Source organism: Lates calcarifer, linkage group LG5, assembly GCF_001640805.2.
Source record: "Lates calcarifer isolate ASB-BC8 linkage group LG5, TLL_Latcal_v3, whole genome shotgun sequence".
In the NCBI taxonomy this organism is placed as follows: domain Eukaryota; kingdom Metazoa; phylum Chordata; class Actinopteri; family Centropomidae; genus Lates; species Lates calcarifer.
The window spans coordinates 10,662,194-10,677,657 of record NC_066837.1 but is presented as its reverse complement, the minus strand read 5'-3'; the positions used below and the strand labels follow the sequence as shown (position 1 = coordinate 10,677,657).

The 15,464-nt window shown below is 39.4% G+C and overlaps 1 protein-coding gene across 1 annotated transcript in view; it reads right to left on the bottom strand.

Moving 5' to 3' along the window:
• Positions 1–15,464, bottom strand: part of LOC108887372 (teneurin-3-like) — a 270,632-nt gene that overhangs the window by 72,465 nt on the left and 182,703 nt on the right. The window contains 5 exon segments of the mRNA XM_051070563.1: positions 6,837–7,022; positions 10,444–10,546; positions 10,548–10,645; positions 12,992–13,186; positions 14,961–15,062. Of these exon segments, the coding sequence (XP_050926520.1) occupies positions 6,837–7,022; positions 10,444–10,546; positions 10,548–10,645; positions 12,992–13,186; positions 14,961–15,062 (684 nt within the window).

Genomic DNA, 15,464 nt, shown 5'->3' with positions numbered 1-15,464 from the left:
AATTTTACATTTTTGAAGGTAGGTGATGTACTGGAGCTCTGAACGACGAGAGTAATCAATATATATATACATAATTATTATTATTATTTATTTTTTACATTGAATCATTTTCATGCCAAAAATGCTACATATTCAGTGTTTCCCTCTCAGCTTGGAAAAGCCTCAAAACAGCACTGAGCCCATCATGGGACAATAAATCTCCACTGCTAAATGAAATCCTTCTGCACCACACTTATTTTATTAGTTATTTCTCAGTTCTCACATCTGACAAAATAAAGACAAATATACGTGGTCTGGTCTAGAAATAAGCCAAGAAATGATCCACACTCATCACAGCCCAATACACAATTGTAGTTACACAAATAAGTAGGAGAATAGACTTGTTACAGTATGCATGTACGAGGCGTGAGCTATTATATCTGTTTTGCTGTACAAATAAAACTGAAATGTATCTGTTCCAGTAGAGCCATGTGGAAAGGACAATTAAAAACTGCAGCTGAGAGTCTGGTTGAGACAGACTGTAAAGCATAAAAACATGGGGACTACTTTGAGGTGCTCAGCTCTGGGCACTGTAGTTAGTTTTTGTGTTCTGGAAGAGTTTAGGAGTTGTACATTATGTGCAGCAAATTCTGTGTGTATTAGTGAAGGAATACCAGAAAAAAATCACAGGCTGAGCTGAACACAAACACACCCCCAGCCACAGTCTGAACACGCTCAGAAGGCTGGCTGTAGAATGGCTCACAGTTTAGGCTTAAAACCACAGGAATCTATTTTTGTGCAAATGTCTCACTTAAATGAGACTGTTCTAAGAACAAAGCATACCTCTCTACACCATCATTATTACCAAATCCTGTAACTGTCTACTGGTCATTTGTGAAAGTTTATACTGGCTATATGCATTATTTAAGTCTGTTCCAGCCAACTTAATTTGTCAGTGGTATGTGAGTGTGTGTGTTAAGATTGGAATGATTTGGAAATAAACAGATTTAAAGCAGTTATACAAAAAAATAACTCTTAATGATTAACATTATTATAAAGACCCTGGAGTTTCCTGGAGAGTTTTACTGTCCCAACAAGGTCTGCATGCTGTTTCAGAGGACCTCCCATGGAAATACTCAATACCCGTATTTGGCATGAGCTAGAGTTTTTCAGTTTAAACAAATTGTACGTTAGCACAAAATGCTAGCTTTCAGCAGCTTCAGTCCAAAAAGACCAGACTTCAAAAACCCATATTCGTTAAATCTTGATGTGTATAAAGGCATATAGCCCTGTGTGATGAACCTTTCTCCAACAAATGGACTGCAAGACAGATCAGCAGACATATAAGACAGATCAATACATTAATCCACATGTGAGGGACACAGACTGACAGACAGACAGCCTTCGGTGAAATGCACTGACGTTGTAGTTTCACATGAACCGCTAAGATTGCCTAAAGCCAAAATGGCAACTGTGGGCTACATGACTTCAATTGGAAAGAAAATTTTAAAAATTATATATTTTTTCCTCTGTAAACAAAGAAAGAATAAGTTATTGTTGCATAATATGATGATGAAAAACAGGGCATACAAACAAACAAATAATAACAAAAATCAAAGTTGAAAAACAACAAAATTCTGAGGATGTTAAAGTTTATCTGTCTGAGGGAGTCTGACCAGATCTGAGGGAAATTTAACACCCAGCGAACTGACAAAGACAGCAACTTGTCTTAGAGAGGAAGCTTTTTGATTTAGAAATGTGGATTCCCTTGGTCTTGTTCTTCTAGTCAGTGAAAAAACAAAAACAAAATCACAGGTTAAAATCCATGTGAAAACACAACAGGTAGACAGATACACAGTGCACAAAGTATAGGGAGGACAGGGTGGTTTGGACTGCATGCCTCCGAAGGCTATACTTTATGCCTCTGTTGACATTCCTTGATCACAGAATAGACAGTGAGGCTGGCAATCAGATAGACTGATTAATAAACAGTGAGTATCGGAACCAAGCATAGCCTAGCTGGAGAGACACGACAAGGGATGAAGGTAAAGATGGAGGGACAGATGCTGAGGAGGGGAAAGGGAAAGAAAAATAGAGAGTGAAAGGAAAGTAGAGATAGATAGAAGGAAGACAGAGAGACAGAGAGCAGCTGGCTAAATTAACACACACATATATATCAGGCTTGTGGATGCAAGACAAAACAGGATTAACACACCTTGGGTTTGGGTATGTGTGTGTGTGTGTGTGCGCATTTCCATTTTAGTGTCATTTGTGTTTTGTGTGTGAGAATTAGAGACTGGGACAATAATGATGTAACCAGAAAGACAAACAAGACCAATAAAAGATTGAGACCGCAGAAATAACGGCAGAAGTATAACAGAATAAGACAATACACAAAAAAACCCAAAACAGATACACTAACTGTTGTTAAAGACCAAAAAAAAAAAAAAACGAAAAAAGAAAAGACATGGAGAAAAGATGAACTGGAATAAATCAGACTTGATGGAAATTAAAGTTAACAAAGCAGAGTGTGAAGTGGTTGTATTTTGGGACAGTAAGGCCTTTATTAAGTCTTTGGCATGAATTACCTTTATATCCTGAGAATAGGAGAGGGCACGAGGGAGAGAGGGAGGAAAATTAGGGAAAAAAGTAAATCGAAACAAAAGCAGCACTGCCAAATATACTCTCTGTAATGGACAGATGAAAATGGCAGCCAGAGGAAGAGGAGGATAGGAGGGAAGAACTGGGATCACGGGAGTGCAAAAACATAGAGAGAGACACAGCAGTGGGAACCTGTCCTCTGTCTTCATTCACATTTAAATCACACAAGAGGGAAGAAAGACAAAAGGCAGCCGATAAAAAGATAAATAAATTTTAAAAAAATCACAAATTAGATCTTTAAAAAATCAGCCAGAGACAGATTCAGCAACTTTTTGTCATATCAAAGATTGTGATCTAGCACCTTTTCAGTAAATATAAAGCATTTAGATGGGAAATAATACAGTTGCAGTCAAATAGAAGGTGGAGAAAAGTGGGAATTAGTTAGACTGATGTACAGTTCAGTGTAAATGAGAATTTTGAGGAAGTAGTTAGCAGGATCAAGCAGTAAGCACCACAGCTGATGCTGAAGCTGTGGCTCGTGTTGTGCATAAACACGTGTTAAGGACATGGGGTAAAAATTAGTCCTAAAGCGCAAAAGGAGCTGTTGAGTTGCATTATGGGAAACAACATGTAGATCCTAGTGTTGCCTCATTCAGGGATTCATGACCTCAGTGTTTCTAAAATTCTGGCCACAGCCCTCCTCAGGATAAACCACCCTCTGCATCAGTTTTGACCATTCCCTTTTTTTTAATCTGTCTCTCACAAATCCCCCAACCTTATGTTGAGGCAATACTATATCACTAGGGTACTCCCTCTAATCCCTGAGGTGGAGTATGTTTGGGGACATTAGTTGGTTGACTGACACATTCCTCAGTTTATCACGCTCAGCTGTGGTGGTTGCTGCTTGGTCGTTTAACCCTAGATTCAGTTTCATCCACTATCCCAATATTGTTTTTCCCTGCCTCAGAAGCTGTCAGAGATGTCAGCAAATCTTAAAAAGGCCTTCAGAAATATATGGCATACAGCTCAGACAGTATGTCCAAATTTGTACTATTTAGTATGCACAGGGTGCAATAAGACGGAATAAGAAATTAAGTAGTCTTTTAGCAATTACAGCTACGAATAATGATTACCAACTAATATGACTGCAACTCTATTTGGTAAATGATGTAAAAAAAGGTCACTTTATAATCTATAATATGTTTTTTTTTAATGCTCAATGCTGCATTGCCTCTGAGCAAGTATACATAAGCTTCTTATCTACAATATTACCATGCTGCACAGAAGGCTTAAAATCATTAAAACTGCCATTGTGCAAATACTTGCAATTATACAAATGTCCCGTCTAAAATAACATATGACTGACATTTTTAGTACAAAAGCCCATTGTTTGAATCAGATTACAGTTGCTTAAAGCCATTCACACACATGTAGGCAACTGTGCTTAAAGACATAACGGGGACTCACAGAAAAACTAAGCTTAAAGCAGATCCACGATTTCATGGTCTACATCAGAGACTTTCAACAGTATTTTAGTCTGTGCTTATACTAAGCTTGTCTGCTAAAGCTAATAATATGTCTTGACTATCACACTGTCCCAAGCTATTGAGAATGTCAAATATTACATTGTCCAACATACAGAATATACAAGGAAATAGAAACAGTTAAATATGTGTTTCTGGACCAGTTGTTTTATGCTTAATTTGACTGGATCACTGCCCTGCTGTACGATGTTCACTGCAGTGACATACTCTAGGGGCTCCCTTTAATTTTACTTTTTAACTAATATATTTTGTAACTTTTGATGTAAAAGAAGCATTTACAGGGTTTTTACAAGAACTCTAGCAAGCATTCAAATTGGCTGACAAAGATACAGCAGTCAGAAACGGAAAAAGTAAAGCTACTTGGACAGCATACAGAAAAATCCATCCAAACTCATCCAAAGCCAGCTGTAAAGTTAAAAAATACTCTCCAGGTTTAAATTCTATTTTATTTAAGAAAAAAAAATCCAAGTGAGCTACTTGATAAGCAAAGGAAAATAAAGATATTGTACATTTGGCTAAGGACAATATAAAAATCCTGCAATGTTCAAAGCAACAGTAAAAGTGCATGTAATCAGAGCTGGCAAATGATAGAGGGGATGAGAGGAAAAAACACAATATACTCCAGATATCCAAAATAAAAATAATAAAAAACAGTCAAAGAAATAAAACCTATCACTGTTGCAGCCACAGCTCTACAGTACGTCAAGAGAAAAGCAAAGGATGAAGGGAGTAGGAGAAAAAGCCAGTGATGAAGAGAAGAGGAGAAAAGAGTACAGTACCTTTTACTCTAATGTCCGGATTGTGAGCTTTACGAAGAAAGATAAAAGAAAGAAAAGATAGAAAGAGAGAATTTAGTCCAGAGAAAGAAAAAAAAGGAAAATAAACTGCATCCAGTATCACCATCAGTGAGGGCAGCTGATCACAGAAGTGATTCACCAGGTGAGAGGATGAAGAGAGCAGAGTGGTCAAAATGAAACAGAGGGAGGGGAAAGAAGACCGAAGAAGAGAAGATCTCTGTAAAGTGCCTGGAGACAATGTATGTTGTGATTTGGTCCTATTAAAACTGAATGAAAATGAGGATTTGTTTTATTCATCACCAAATTCATTTGGTACATGGGTCTAAGTTCAGGCTGACTACAGCTAATATTCATGTTCTTGTTAGACGCTGAATTCCTCTGGCTTAAGGAAAAATCATAGGACATGATGTAAGCTGGACTATTTCTAGTTAATGGATATGGAAACAATTCTACAGTGAGGTCACAGAAGACTCGAAGACAAGATGTCAATGTGATGATTAGAGACGGGGGACAGAAGAAGAAAAGAGCAAGCCTGTATGGATCCTCTCCCCGGCCATACAATCTGTCTAAACAAACAAGCTGTTTGGCGGATAAGCGCTCTTAATGGATTCCTCCTCATCTCACTGTTGTTATGCTCTCCGCGTCCCTCTCCATGTGTGTCAGTGTGTATGTGTGTCTGTGACAACAACTGCAGCCAATTTGCAGCTCTTTCCCAGTGATACTGTAGCTGTCTGTCTGTTTGACAACAAATAGCTCTTTAAGTGAAGGGTTTGGTGGTGAGCTGAAGCTGCCACCAAGGCCCCTCTACTCATGTTTCACTGTTTAACTATCACAAAACAACAGGACAGGGGTTCTCAACTCACCATGGATACTCACTTAAAACACAATCTGTTTGTCAGTACTGTAGATACCAGGTAAAATAAAGAAAGGTAGTATTTCCTCCATCAACACTGAGCAAAAACTCTTCTTTACTGGTTTGGTCTGTGTTTTGAACGTCAACTCAACATTCAAATGTTGTATGCGCATTCAACCTAATATAGAAAATCACAGAACTCTACAGTTCTTCTCAGATCTACGGAGTGTTTTAGTGTCTTTCAGCTCATTGTTTTGGATTTACCACCACAACTTTACTTTCAGCGTCATTGCTCTCATATGCTCCATCATTGTTTTCAACGGCAGCAGGCAGCTGTTTTCAGTGCGAAGGCTCTGATAACCCCGCTGTGCAGAGCTTGTCACTGCATTTAGCAACTAATGAACCCTCAGTTACCGGTGAGGACCAAAGGAGGGAGTCACATTTAACAGACAGGACAAAAAAGTTATTTTTTCTGTGTATTATCTGAGAAAAAAAAAAAAAAATATATATATATATATATTTTATTGGAGCAACCTAGATTCAGGCACTCATTTCCAGAAAAATCTTAAACAAGTTGACTTGCATTAGTAAAAGGTTGGACTATTCTTATAACACTAGCAGTGTTTTCAGTAGCTTTAAGCAAATAAGTTTTTTTAGGAGTGATTATGGACAGAAATGACCTGATAAGATGGGGCTTTTGGCAGGGTTGGTAACAGATAATAAAAGGGTTGATGAGCATTTCACAGTGAGAGGCCAACCTTGACTGATTCTAAAGGGCAATTCTGCTTTTTACAACCTGGATCTCATTTTCACTAGCGGTGTTATTGTAGCTCCAGTTTTATGGGGTGACAACAATAACTGACAAACCAACACAAACATGAACATCCATATAATTAGCAGCAGCATTGTCCTCTAATCTTGCCCTAGCAGCAGCCATGAAGAAAAGAGACTGTGATATATCTGTCATGAGTCCTGCCAAGCCATCTTACTCAGTCTCACTTTCCCTACTTAGACTTTTTCTTGTAGTGAGTGTGTGTGTGTGTGTATGTGAGATCCACTCACCAATATTGCAGTGCTCTCCCGTCCATCCCTGGTCACACTCACACTTCCCCTCCTTACACACTCCGTTCTTGCTGCACAGTGGGTGACAGGCCTTCTGGTCACACACAGTCCCCGTCCAGCCCTCCTCGCACCGACACACACCACCAAAACAGACTCCATGGCTGCCACAGTCCACTTCACACACCTCTGTTGGAGGAAAAAAGAAAATCATGCATTCAGATCACTAACTGGTTTGTGGGAGATCAATGCTGTTCTTCAATACCATCATAAACAGCAGAAACAATACTGTAAATTTGCATAACGTGAAATAATCATCATCATGCACATATTAACTTGGGCAATTTCACTAATGGATCAATGAAATATATATGTGAAAATACATTTCACTCTAATGCTAAATTAAACACGCTGCAATGCTGAGAGGAAGCGGTCAAAGAACTGGAGACAGACAATTGTACAGAGGTGGAAACTGTAAGGATTCACCCATAGTTTGGACATGCATTAGTTTTAAAAAGCTTGTTAAGCGGCTGACGTCAAGCAGAATACACATGTCTATGACTATGACAGGGAGACTGCTGTAGCCAGCAACTTCCTTTATCACCACACGACTGCAAGCGGGACGACTGTTTGAGAATAAGCTCCACCTCCAACACAGACAACTCTGGTGGTGGTTCCAAAAGAAAAAAACATAATGTGTGAGTCACTGAATTGTCACTGTCATCAGGGTCTTACACACACAATAACCATAACACTAACTGTGTTTATGTTTATACACATAGTGGTACTTTGAGACAGCCAACTCTGCGGCAGCTGCTACTGGCTACATCCAGTCCAACAAACCATACATCTCACGTTGCTTCTATCCATCTATTCTTATCTCATCACATAGCCAAACAGAGCAATCTAAAACAGAGGCAAAGGTTAGCAATATGACACGTACATTTTTATTGGTCTGGATAAGATAATCAAACTTCAAAGCTGATGCTGTCTCAATACTGTTTGCAGCTAAAGAAGAGGTGTGTACTTCAGGGAACTCAGATTGATTTTCTTTGTGTGGTTTCTGCAGATGCGATGGTCACACGTCAAGCCAAGGCGACAAGCTGAAAAAATATCAAATACTATCAACTCAGATGATCACACCCAATTATGACCAGCATCTTCAAGCTGTATCTGAATCTGAAACCATTGAAATGGCAGCAGCAACTGCCCACTGTCTGAAAGATCCTTTACTGCAGTTATATCTGATAATAGAATGTTAAAAGGTGCTGACCAATGAGCTGAGTGTTAATCTAATTGGGAGCACCTGAAATCCATATTCTGCCATCACTGTGTGTGTTTATAACTCTCTCAAATATGTATTAACATTTACTAATTAATATTTAACAATAGTGGTCATTGTATTACTTTCAAGCAACATTCAAAATACACCAAACTGAGGAGCTGAGTAGAAGCAGCACAGGAGAGCAGTCCTGGCTCAGAAAGCACTGATTCCCCTCTAAACCATAATGACCCGTCTGGACGACTTGATGAAAAACAAATGAAAAAATCAATTAGAGCCAAAGCTTTTCCCACAAAGCCTGTCTCTAATTCACCTCTATCTGTGTCCTCGACTGAACTCTGTGATCCTGCAAAGCTGTCTGTATGCTTTATTGTGTCTGCACTGCTAGAAAAATAAGTGTGTGTGTGTGTAATCAAGTCATTTACAATGTGTGCATGTGTGAGAAAGATAAGAAAGAGAGAGAGATTAAATGCCACACTTGCTAAACAGTGTATATAAGGGCCTGAAGTGCCTCAGGGTGTATGTCTATGTATCTCTGCATGTGTGTGTTGTCGGGTGTGTCTTAAGTGTTTTGACAGGCCCTAAGAAAAGGTCAAGAACAAGCCAGAAAAAAGGTATATGTATCTGTGTGTGTGTGTGTGTAAAAACACACACACGTGCATGCGCACACACACATTCCTTTCCTCTTGTCTTTGTTTTTATGTCAAGCCATCTGTTACTGATCTGCATTCCTCTTCCAGTTTCTTTTCTGTCTCTTTTTCTGCATCAGTGCTGTCACTTCAGGTCTCTCTCTTTATCTCCCTGCCTCTCCTCAGCAACAGAAAATAGGGGACTGTCCTCACCAAATAAAGACGACGTTGTTTTTTTTAAACTGAGATGTGACCTGTAGTCTCTGTGTAAACTATGACTCATGTCTGTCAGGAGCCAAGATGGAAATGATGTGATACAGCACCCCCAAGAGAGGAGGCTGGGGTAGATTAATGGGTCAACAAAGCAGGTGACTGTAACATTGGACGCCGCTGTTTGTCTTCCATTTCATACTGACAGTCAATTTTGTTTTTTTAAAGGTAATAGATGTACGTTTTTGCTATTGCTACATACCCAAAGTTAGCACAGGTATTACTTACCAATCTTGAACAGACGTTAAAAGTTCATCATCAAACTTCATTCTTTTACTTGCCAAGAGCTGTCTCCAGCGGTATAACACCAATGTTTATTCTTGATTTTAACTTAAACATTTCTCCTACTGAAGTTAGCATATGTATATACAAAACTTACATATGTACATATATATAAGGTGGTGCAGTGGTTAGCACTCTGTCACCTCACAGTAAGAAGGTTCTGGGTGCAACATAACAAAACAGAAAAAAAGTGAAGAGGTCTGAATACTTTCTGAATGCACTGTATATGAATGTTATATTATAGTATCTAAGATAGAATACTTCATGATGTTATCAGTAACTCTTTCAGTGATTGAGTCATGAGTCATATTTTGTAATATTAATCCATTTCAGATACTGAGCACTACTTTTTCATGTTGTCAAGGCTTGCTCTGAACTCTGATCCCTTCCACTGTCAAGTGATGGCTCTCTGGTTTACATCTACTACAAACCACAGCTGCAGGGTGTCTAACACACTGCAAGTCATCTTGAGACCAAAATACTTCTATTTTAGCTTCTTGGCACTAGCCGTGGGTTAGTTTAAGAATTGATTTAGAGATGTTTCTGATTTCACTGAAATCTTAATGTGGTTTAGCCCCAGGCTATGTCACTGACCTTGTATCTCCTCACAAGTTAAAGTGTGAGATCCTCAGGCAAGGTTCTCTTGGCTCTTTCAAACTCCTGGCTAACTTAAAAAGTTGAACATGTTTTTGCCAACAGGGTAGTCAAGCTGTAGAAGAGTCCACTGCCTGTGAAGACAAGCCTTGCTGAAGTACTGTCATTATTTGAATCACTCCTCAGACATATGTTTACAGGTACAGGTTTTGCTGTCTTATTCACTTTATGTCTTATTAGTTGTTCTACAAGCTATGTAGCCCATCTTTTATGCTTGTTCCTAGGGGCTTGCAAACACTGTTATCTTAATTATGTTCTGCTCTGTAATTGCTTTTTGTTTTCATTTTATGCTGATCTTGCTCTTCTTTATCCTCTCTTAATGATTCTGTAAAGCACTTATTAACTCTGTAAAGCACAGTGTGATGTTCCTTTTACACGACATGAGAATATTCTTCTTTATAAATTATGAAAGAGATTAGAAGATAATCAGATAGAAAGAAAATGTACACAGTGACAGATCATTACATCACATGATATTAAACATGATACACACCTAAAGAGCAGTCTGGCCCAGTCCAGTTCTGGTCGCAGGTACAAGTGCTGGTTTCTGCAATGTAGGTTCCATGACCCGAACACTGGTCTGGACACATAGGCCTTTACAATCTCACAGCTGGCTCCACCCCAGCCTGGCTGACAGTGACACTCACCATGGATACACACCCCATGGGCTGAACAACTGGGGTCTATGCAGTCCACTGGAGACAGGGAGATGAAGAGAGGGAGTTAACAATACGCCAAAAAGTACATATAGTAAACATACATGAGGGCAGCGGAACAAACTGTGAACTAAAAGAACATTTAAGTCCAGGTCAAGTCACAGTCAAAAAACAAAAACAAACAAAATGTCTGACAAAGTGCAGGTATAACAAACATTGCTACAAGCTATGAAAGGCTGTCCAGGTGTGTATTCAGGGTAGGGGTCATGGTTACCAATGAGGACAATGTCATGACATGAAATGCACATATCTGTAATTTTGAACTTTCTAATGCAAATGTGTAAATTATCAATTAAACTAAATCAGTGATTCAATTAATGTGACTCCACCAGAATTATATTCTTTGTGGTGCGGTGAAACCACAAACAGGCATGCTTTAATTAATCTGCTGAATATAAATGTAATTCAAAAAAATGTAAATTAAAAAAAGGGGAGCAAATTAAATTTGTAACATTCATTCAATATTTCATCCAATATTTTGCGGCCCTGTCTTTTTGTAGCTCAAGGAGTCAAAGTCTTTGCAAAGAGTGAAATAGTTAACAGACTCCGAAAATGAACATAGTAGGAAGGGTTCTCTGAAACCAGCAGCTGAAACTTCAAACTAGAAGCAGTTAAGTTCTCCATTAAGCAGGCATATCTCCAGAGAGGGGAACATGACAACACTGAAGCGATAATTTTGATATCAACACTGCATCAAATGGGCGGCTTGTGCCACCACTGAGAATCTGTTTCAGCTGCTTTAAGCTCATTGTTTGGTTTGCTTATATCTAGCTGAACGGGTCAGCCTGTGTCAGTTGACCATCCTTCGAGACCCTCCTCCCAACCAGGGTTTGGCCCAGATTGGACGCTGCCTCCAGGAATGGAAATGATACCAACATTTAAGTGTCATTTAATTGACCCACTGACAAACATAGAAACAGAGAGAGAAGAGAAAGAGAGGGCATGTGTGTGTTATCAAGAGACAAGGGGAGTCAATGGACAAAGAGGTGAAACTGAAACTTTCAGTAACTTTTATCTGGTGGTAAATTATTGGATGTAATTCAGTATAATTCTCATGTTTATCAGTGAAGTGTTTGAAACTACAGAGCTGAAGCAAAGGAGTGGCTGGTGGACATAGTTAAATACTTAGCAACACAAATGGTGGACCACCAAACCAGAGCTAACACCAATGCATATTGTTAACAACGTAGTGCAAGTGTTTTTTATTTTTGCTCAGTAATGCTCAACATGCTTTGACTATTTGGTCCCTATTGATTTCTTGCACAGACAAATGAACATTACATTTCATTTGGCTGTGATATTTTCAGTGGAAACTCTACATGGCATCTTTGACATAATTTGCTGATTCAGCAGCCGAAAATGGGATTAACACGCACGTACACGCACGCACGCACGCACACACACACACACACACACACAGGCTCTGTTGCTCAGGGCAAATTCTCTCTCACTATCTCCTTCTGTCTCCCTCATATACTCACTCAGAAAGGATTAGTGTGACCAAGGATTGAACTAATCTGAAACTAATCTGGTTACTGTCCCCTATTATATGTATTTGCATATCTGTGTGTGTGTGTGTGTATAGACAGCATATGCATGGTTTTGTGTCTACATGTAGACACAAGTGTCAGCCTCTCTATGTTGTAGTATGCATAATAGTAGATTGGTATCGATCAGTTCAGATTAAATTAATGTAGTGTACACTTTGGAGGTTATCTCAGCCAACTATCTGTCAGTCGCTGGACAGTAACCATATACATGTGTTTGTCTGAGTGACAGAGAGATTAGAGTAAATTAATTTACCATGTAGCGACAATGCTGTTTTTACAAACTACCTGTCAGCAGCCTCACCTTGGGGGTGATATTCGTTACCACTAAAGCTGTAACAAAGATTAGATGCTGAGTAATGTGCACCGAGGCTAACCAGGGAACAATCACGTTCATTGTCTTCTTTGCGGTAAATACAGGGGGAAGGTGTGACAACTTAGAAATGACATCTTCCACAATACCATAATTTCTGTACCATTATAACTGTCCTGTCAAATCCCCAGGAGCAATAATATGGGTTAAAAAGATGTAAACTTTGCTAGTGAAACTTATTATTATCCAATTATAACAAATTGCATTGCTGTCTCTGTTTCAAAAGTAAATGTCATGGGTAGTCATAAGTATGCACTAAATCAATTATTTATCTTGACATTTAATTATGTACTAATGTCTTCACCAAATTACAGCATCTCATCTGGAAAATGAGGCAAAGCTGTATCAAAATACATCAATAAATGTACACTTTTTGTGTCTTTTCTTGGAAGAAGTTTTTCTTACCTTCCTCACAGTTATCGCCCTTATAACCAGTATTGCAGATGCAGGCACCCATAATGCAGATGCCGTGCCCTCCACAGTGGATGTCGATGCATTGGTTGGCTGGGACGTCGCACTCAGTGCCTTTCCACCCGCTGTAGCATTGGCAGCGTCCACGGGAGTACTGGCCATTACCACTGCACAGCACCGGACAGGCAGCTGGAACAGACACACGCAAGAAGATGGATCAGTTACACATGCTGGCTTTATGAACTGACAGGCAGACACTTGAAACACAAAGTTCTCCTTAAGCTCCCTTAGTCAAAGTCTGCAGGGTCTTCACCTTGCAAACAACATTAGTCATAAAAAAAGCATAATTTTGTCAAATTTGGGGTTGATAATAAATTCACCAAATGACTGTCCATGTCTAGGAACGACAGATGATTCTGTTATAATCTGAATGTTGTCATTTATTACACTACCATAAAACTTTCAATTGTTCTGTGGCCACACCCAGAGCTCTTACTTAGAAGTCCTTAGAGCCCATGGGGCTGATTTATAGTCTCTCAGAGCTAGATCTTAAGATGTGCTCTCTGACCACATTTTCAAATCAAATGTGTTAGTGGAACTGCCGCACTTCAACGTGGAGTGAAAAACGACCTGTCATAGAGATAAAGTTTTAAAATAAGGATAATGGCACATATTTTCAGACAGTCACACGCCCCTTACACAGCCTTTTCAAGGTGGGAATACTCGGCTATTTTTCCGCCTAGCCATTCTGTATAAAAGTGATGGAGGCGGAATGGGGGGTCCGTATCACCCCACCTTTAAGCTGGTACAGGAGGTAGTCACGGAGGCGGATCGAAATCTGTATGAAAGGGGGAGCTGGAATGGCAGAAAAGATGCTGTGTCATATGGCACGGCTCTGATTCCATGTTGCCAGCATGTAGCATGTAGCATGCTATATAAAATCACACACCGGGGCAGCAAACAAGTAAAGAGAGGGAATCCTTAGCGCCAATATTAAGTGACCTCTGCGTAAAAGGGGCTGTAGCGTTGTACTCACTTGATCACACTAAGAAGTACCACAAATAGTTGTGCAATAAATGAAAACTGCTTTCTATCTCACCTCTGCAGAGCCAGCCAATCATGACATGAAGTGGGAGTACATATTGCATCGTCCGTTTCAGAAAGTTACAGATGATTTCTGACCACTTTGGACACAGTATAAATCCCAGTTAAGTCGTGCAACATCAAAGACTAATAATAAAAAGATGGGGCTCCACTCTGAACCTTAATTCTTAATTGTGACTCTTCATTACTCAGATACTGATATTCGAGCCTTCAGTGTGATGGATTAAGCTTGTCAGTACTGTGGTACTACAGAGTCTACACCAACACCTTAAGATGAACTGATTCTGATGAATCCACGCAAGTATTATGAATGTATTGAATATTGGTATTTTAAATAAATAAGAAAATCAATACTAGCTGGGAAAAAACAATATGTTGTTAGGATTAAGCCAAACCTCAACCTGCAGGGCTGAGTGACAAAGCTGTGAAGTCAATAGAGAGTGGCTTTTCTGAAAGACTATTGTGCTAACATCAACACTTAAATTAAAAGTTCCCTAAATATTTAATGCTACATTTTGTTACCTTTTCTAACGTTTCTGGGTGTAGTATGTGCTAAGTTTGAAGAGAGATATTTTGGTGTAGCTTTGCTTGATTGATCGGCCTGGTAGTGAACCACTCATTTACACAAAATAGCTGAACCCACACAGGCAATCCTACTGCAAGGGATTTTAAGGCAAAAGGTCAGTGTATTCCTTTGATAAAAGAGGTGGAGAGGGAGAGACACAGCATAACAGAACAGTAACACAGCAGTGAATGTTCAGGTCACACTCACTGCTGGGATAACAATCTACCAACAATTACTGCCTCTCTATGGGTGGGAGGGTGTGTGTGTGTGTGTGTGTGTCTCTTTTTTTCTTACCTCGAGAGCAGTCAGGGCCCAGAAATCCTGGGAAACAGTGGCATATTCCTGAGAGACAATCTCCGTTTCCATGACAATTCTGAGGACACTCCATAATCGACTCTGATTAACAGAGGGAGAAAGACAGATTACTTGAAGTACAAGTATTCTTTTTTTCTCATCTCTTCATTGAATTCTATTATCCTTGACACTTTGGCAATTTTGTTCACCTGACATTCATACTAACAAAGCACGATGAATTGAACTGAATTGAACTGAATTGAGAAAGACAGAGGGAGGAGAGGGAGCAATAGACAGACACAAAGAGGTGGTGTAAGGGAGTGAGTTAATTGGGTGGGCTGGATATGCAACTTTATGTATTCAGAAATAACACAAATACATGCACACAACACTGAGAGACCAGTCCTCTGTGGTTGCTGTAGTTACAGCCAGTGAGTCCAATCAACACATTCTAACATCCAATTACCCTGCTGCCTTTCTCTTGCTCTCTCTCTCTCTCTATCA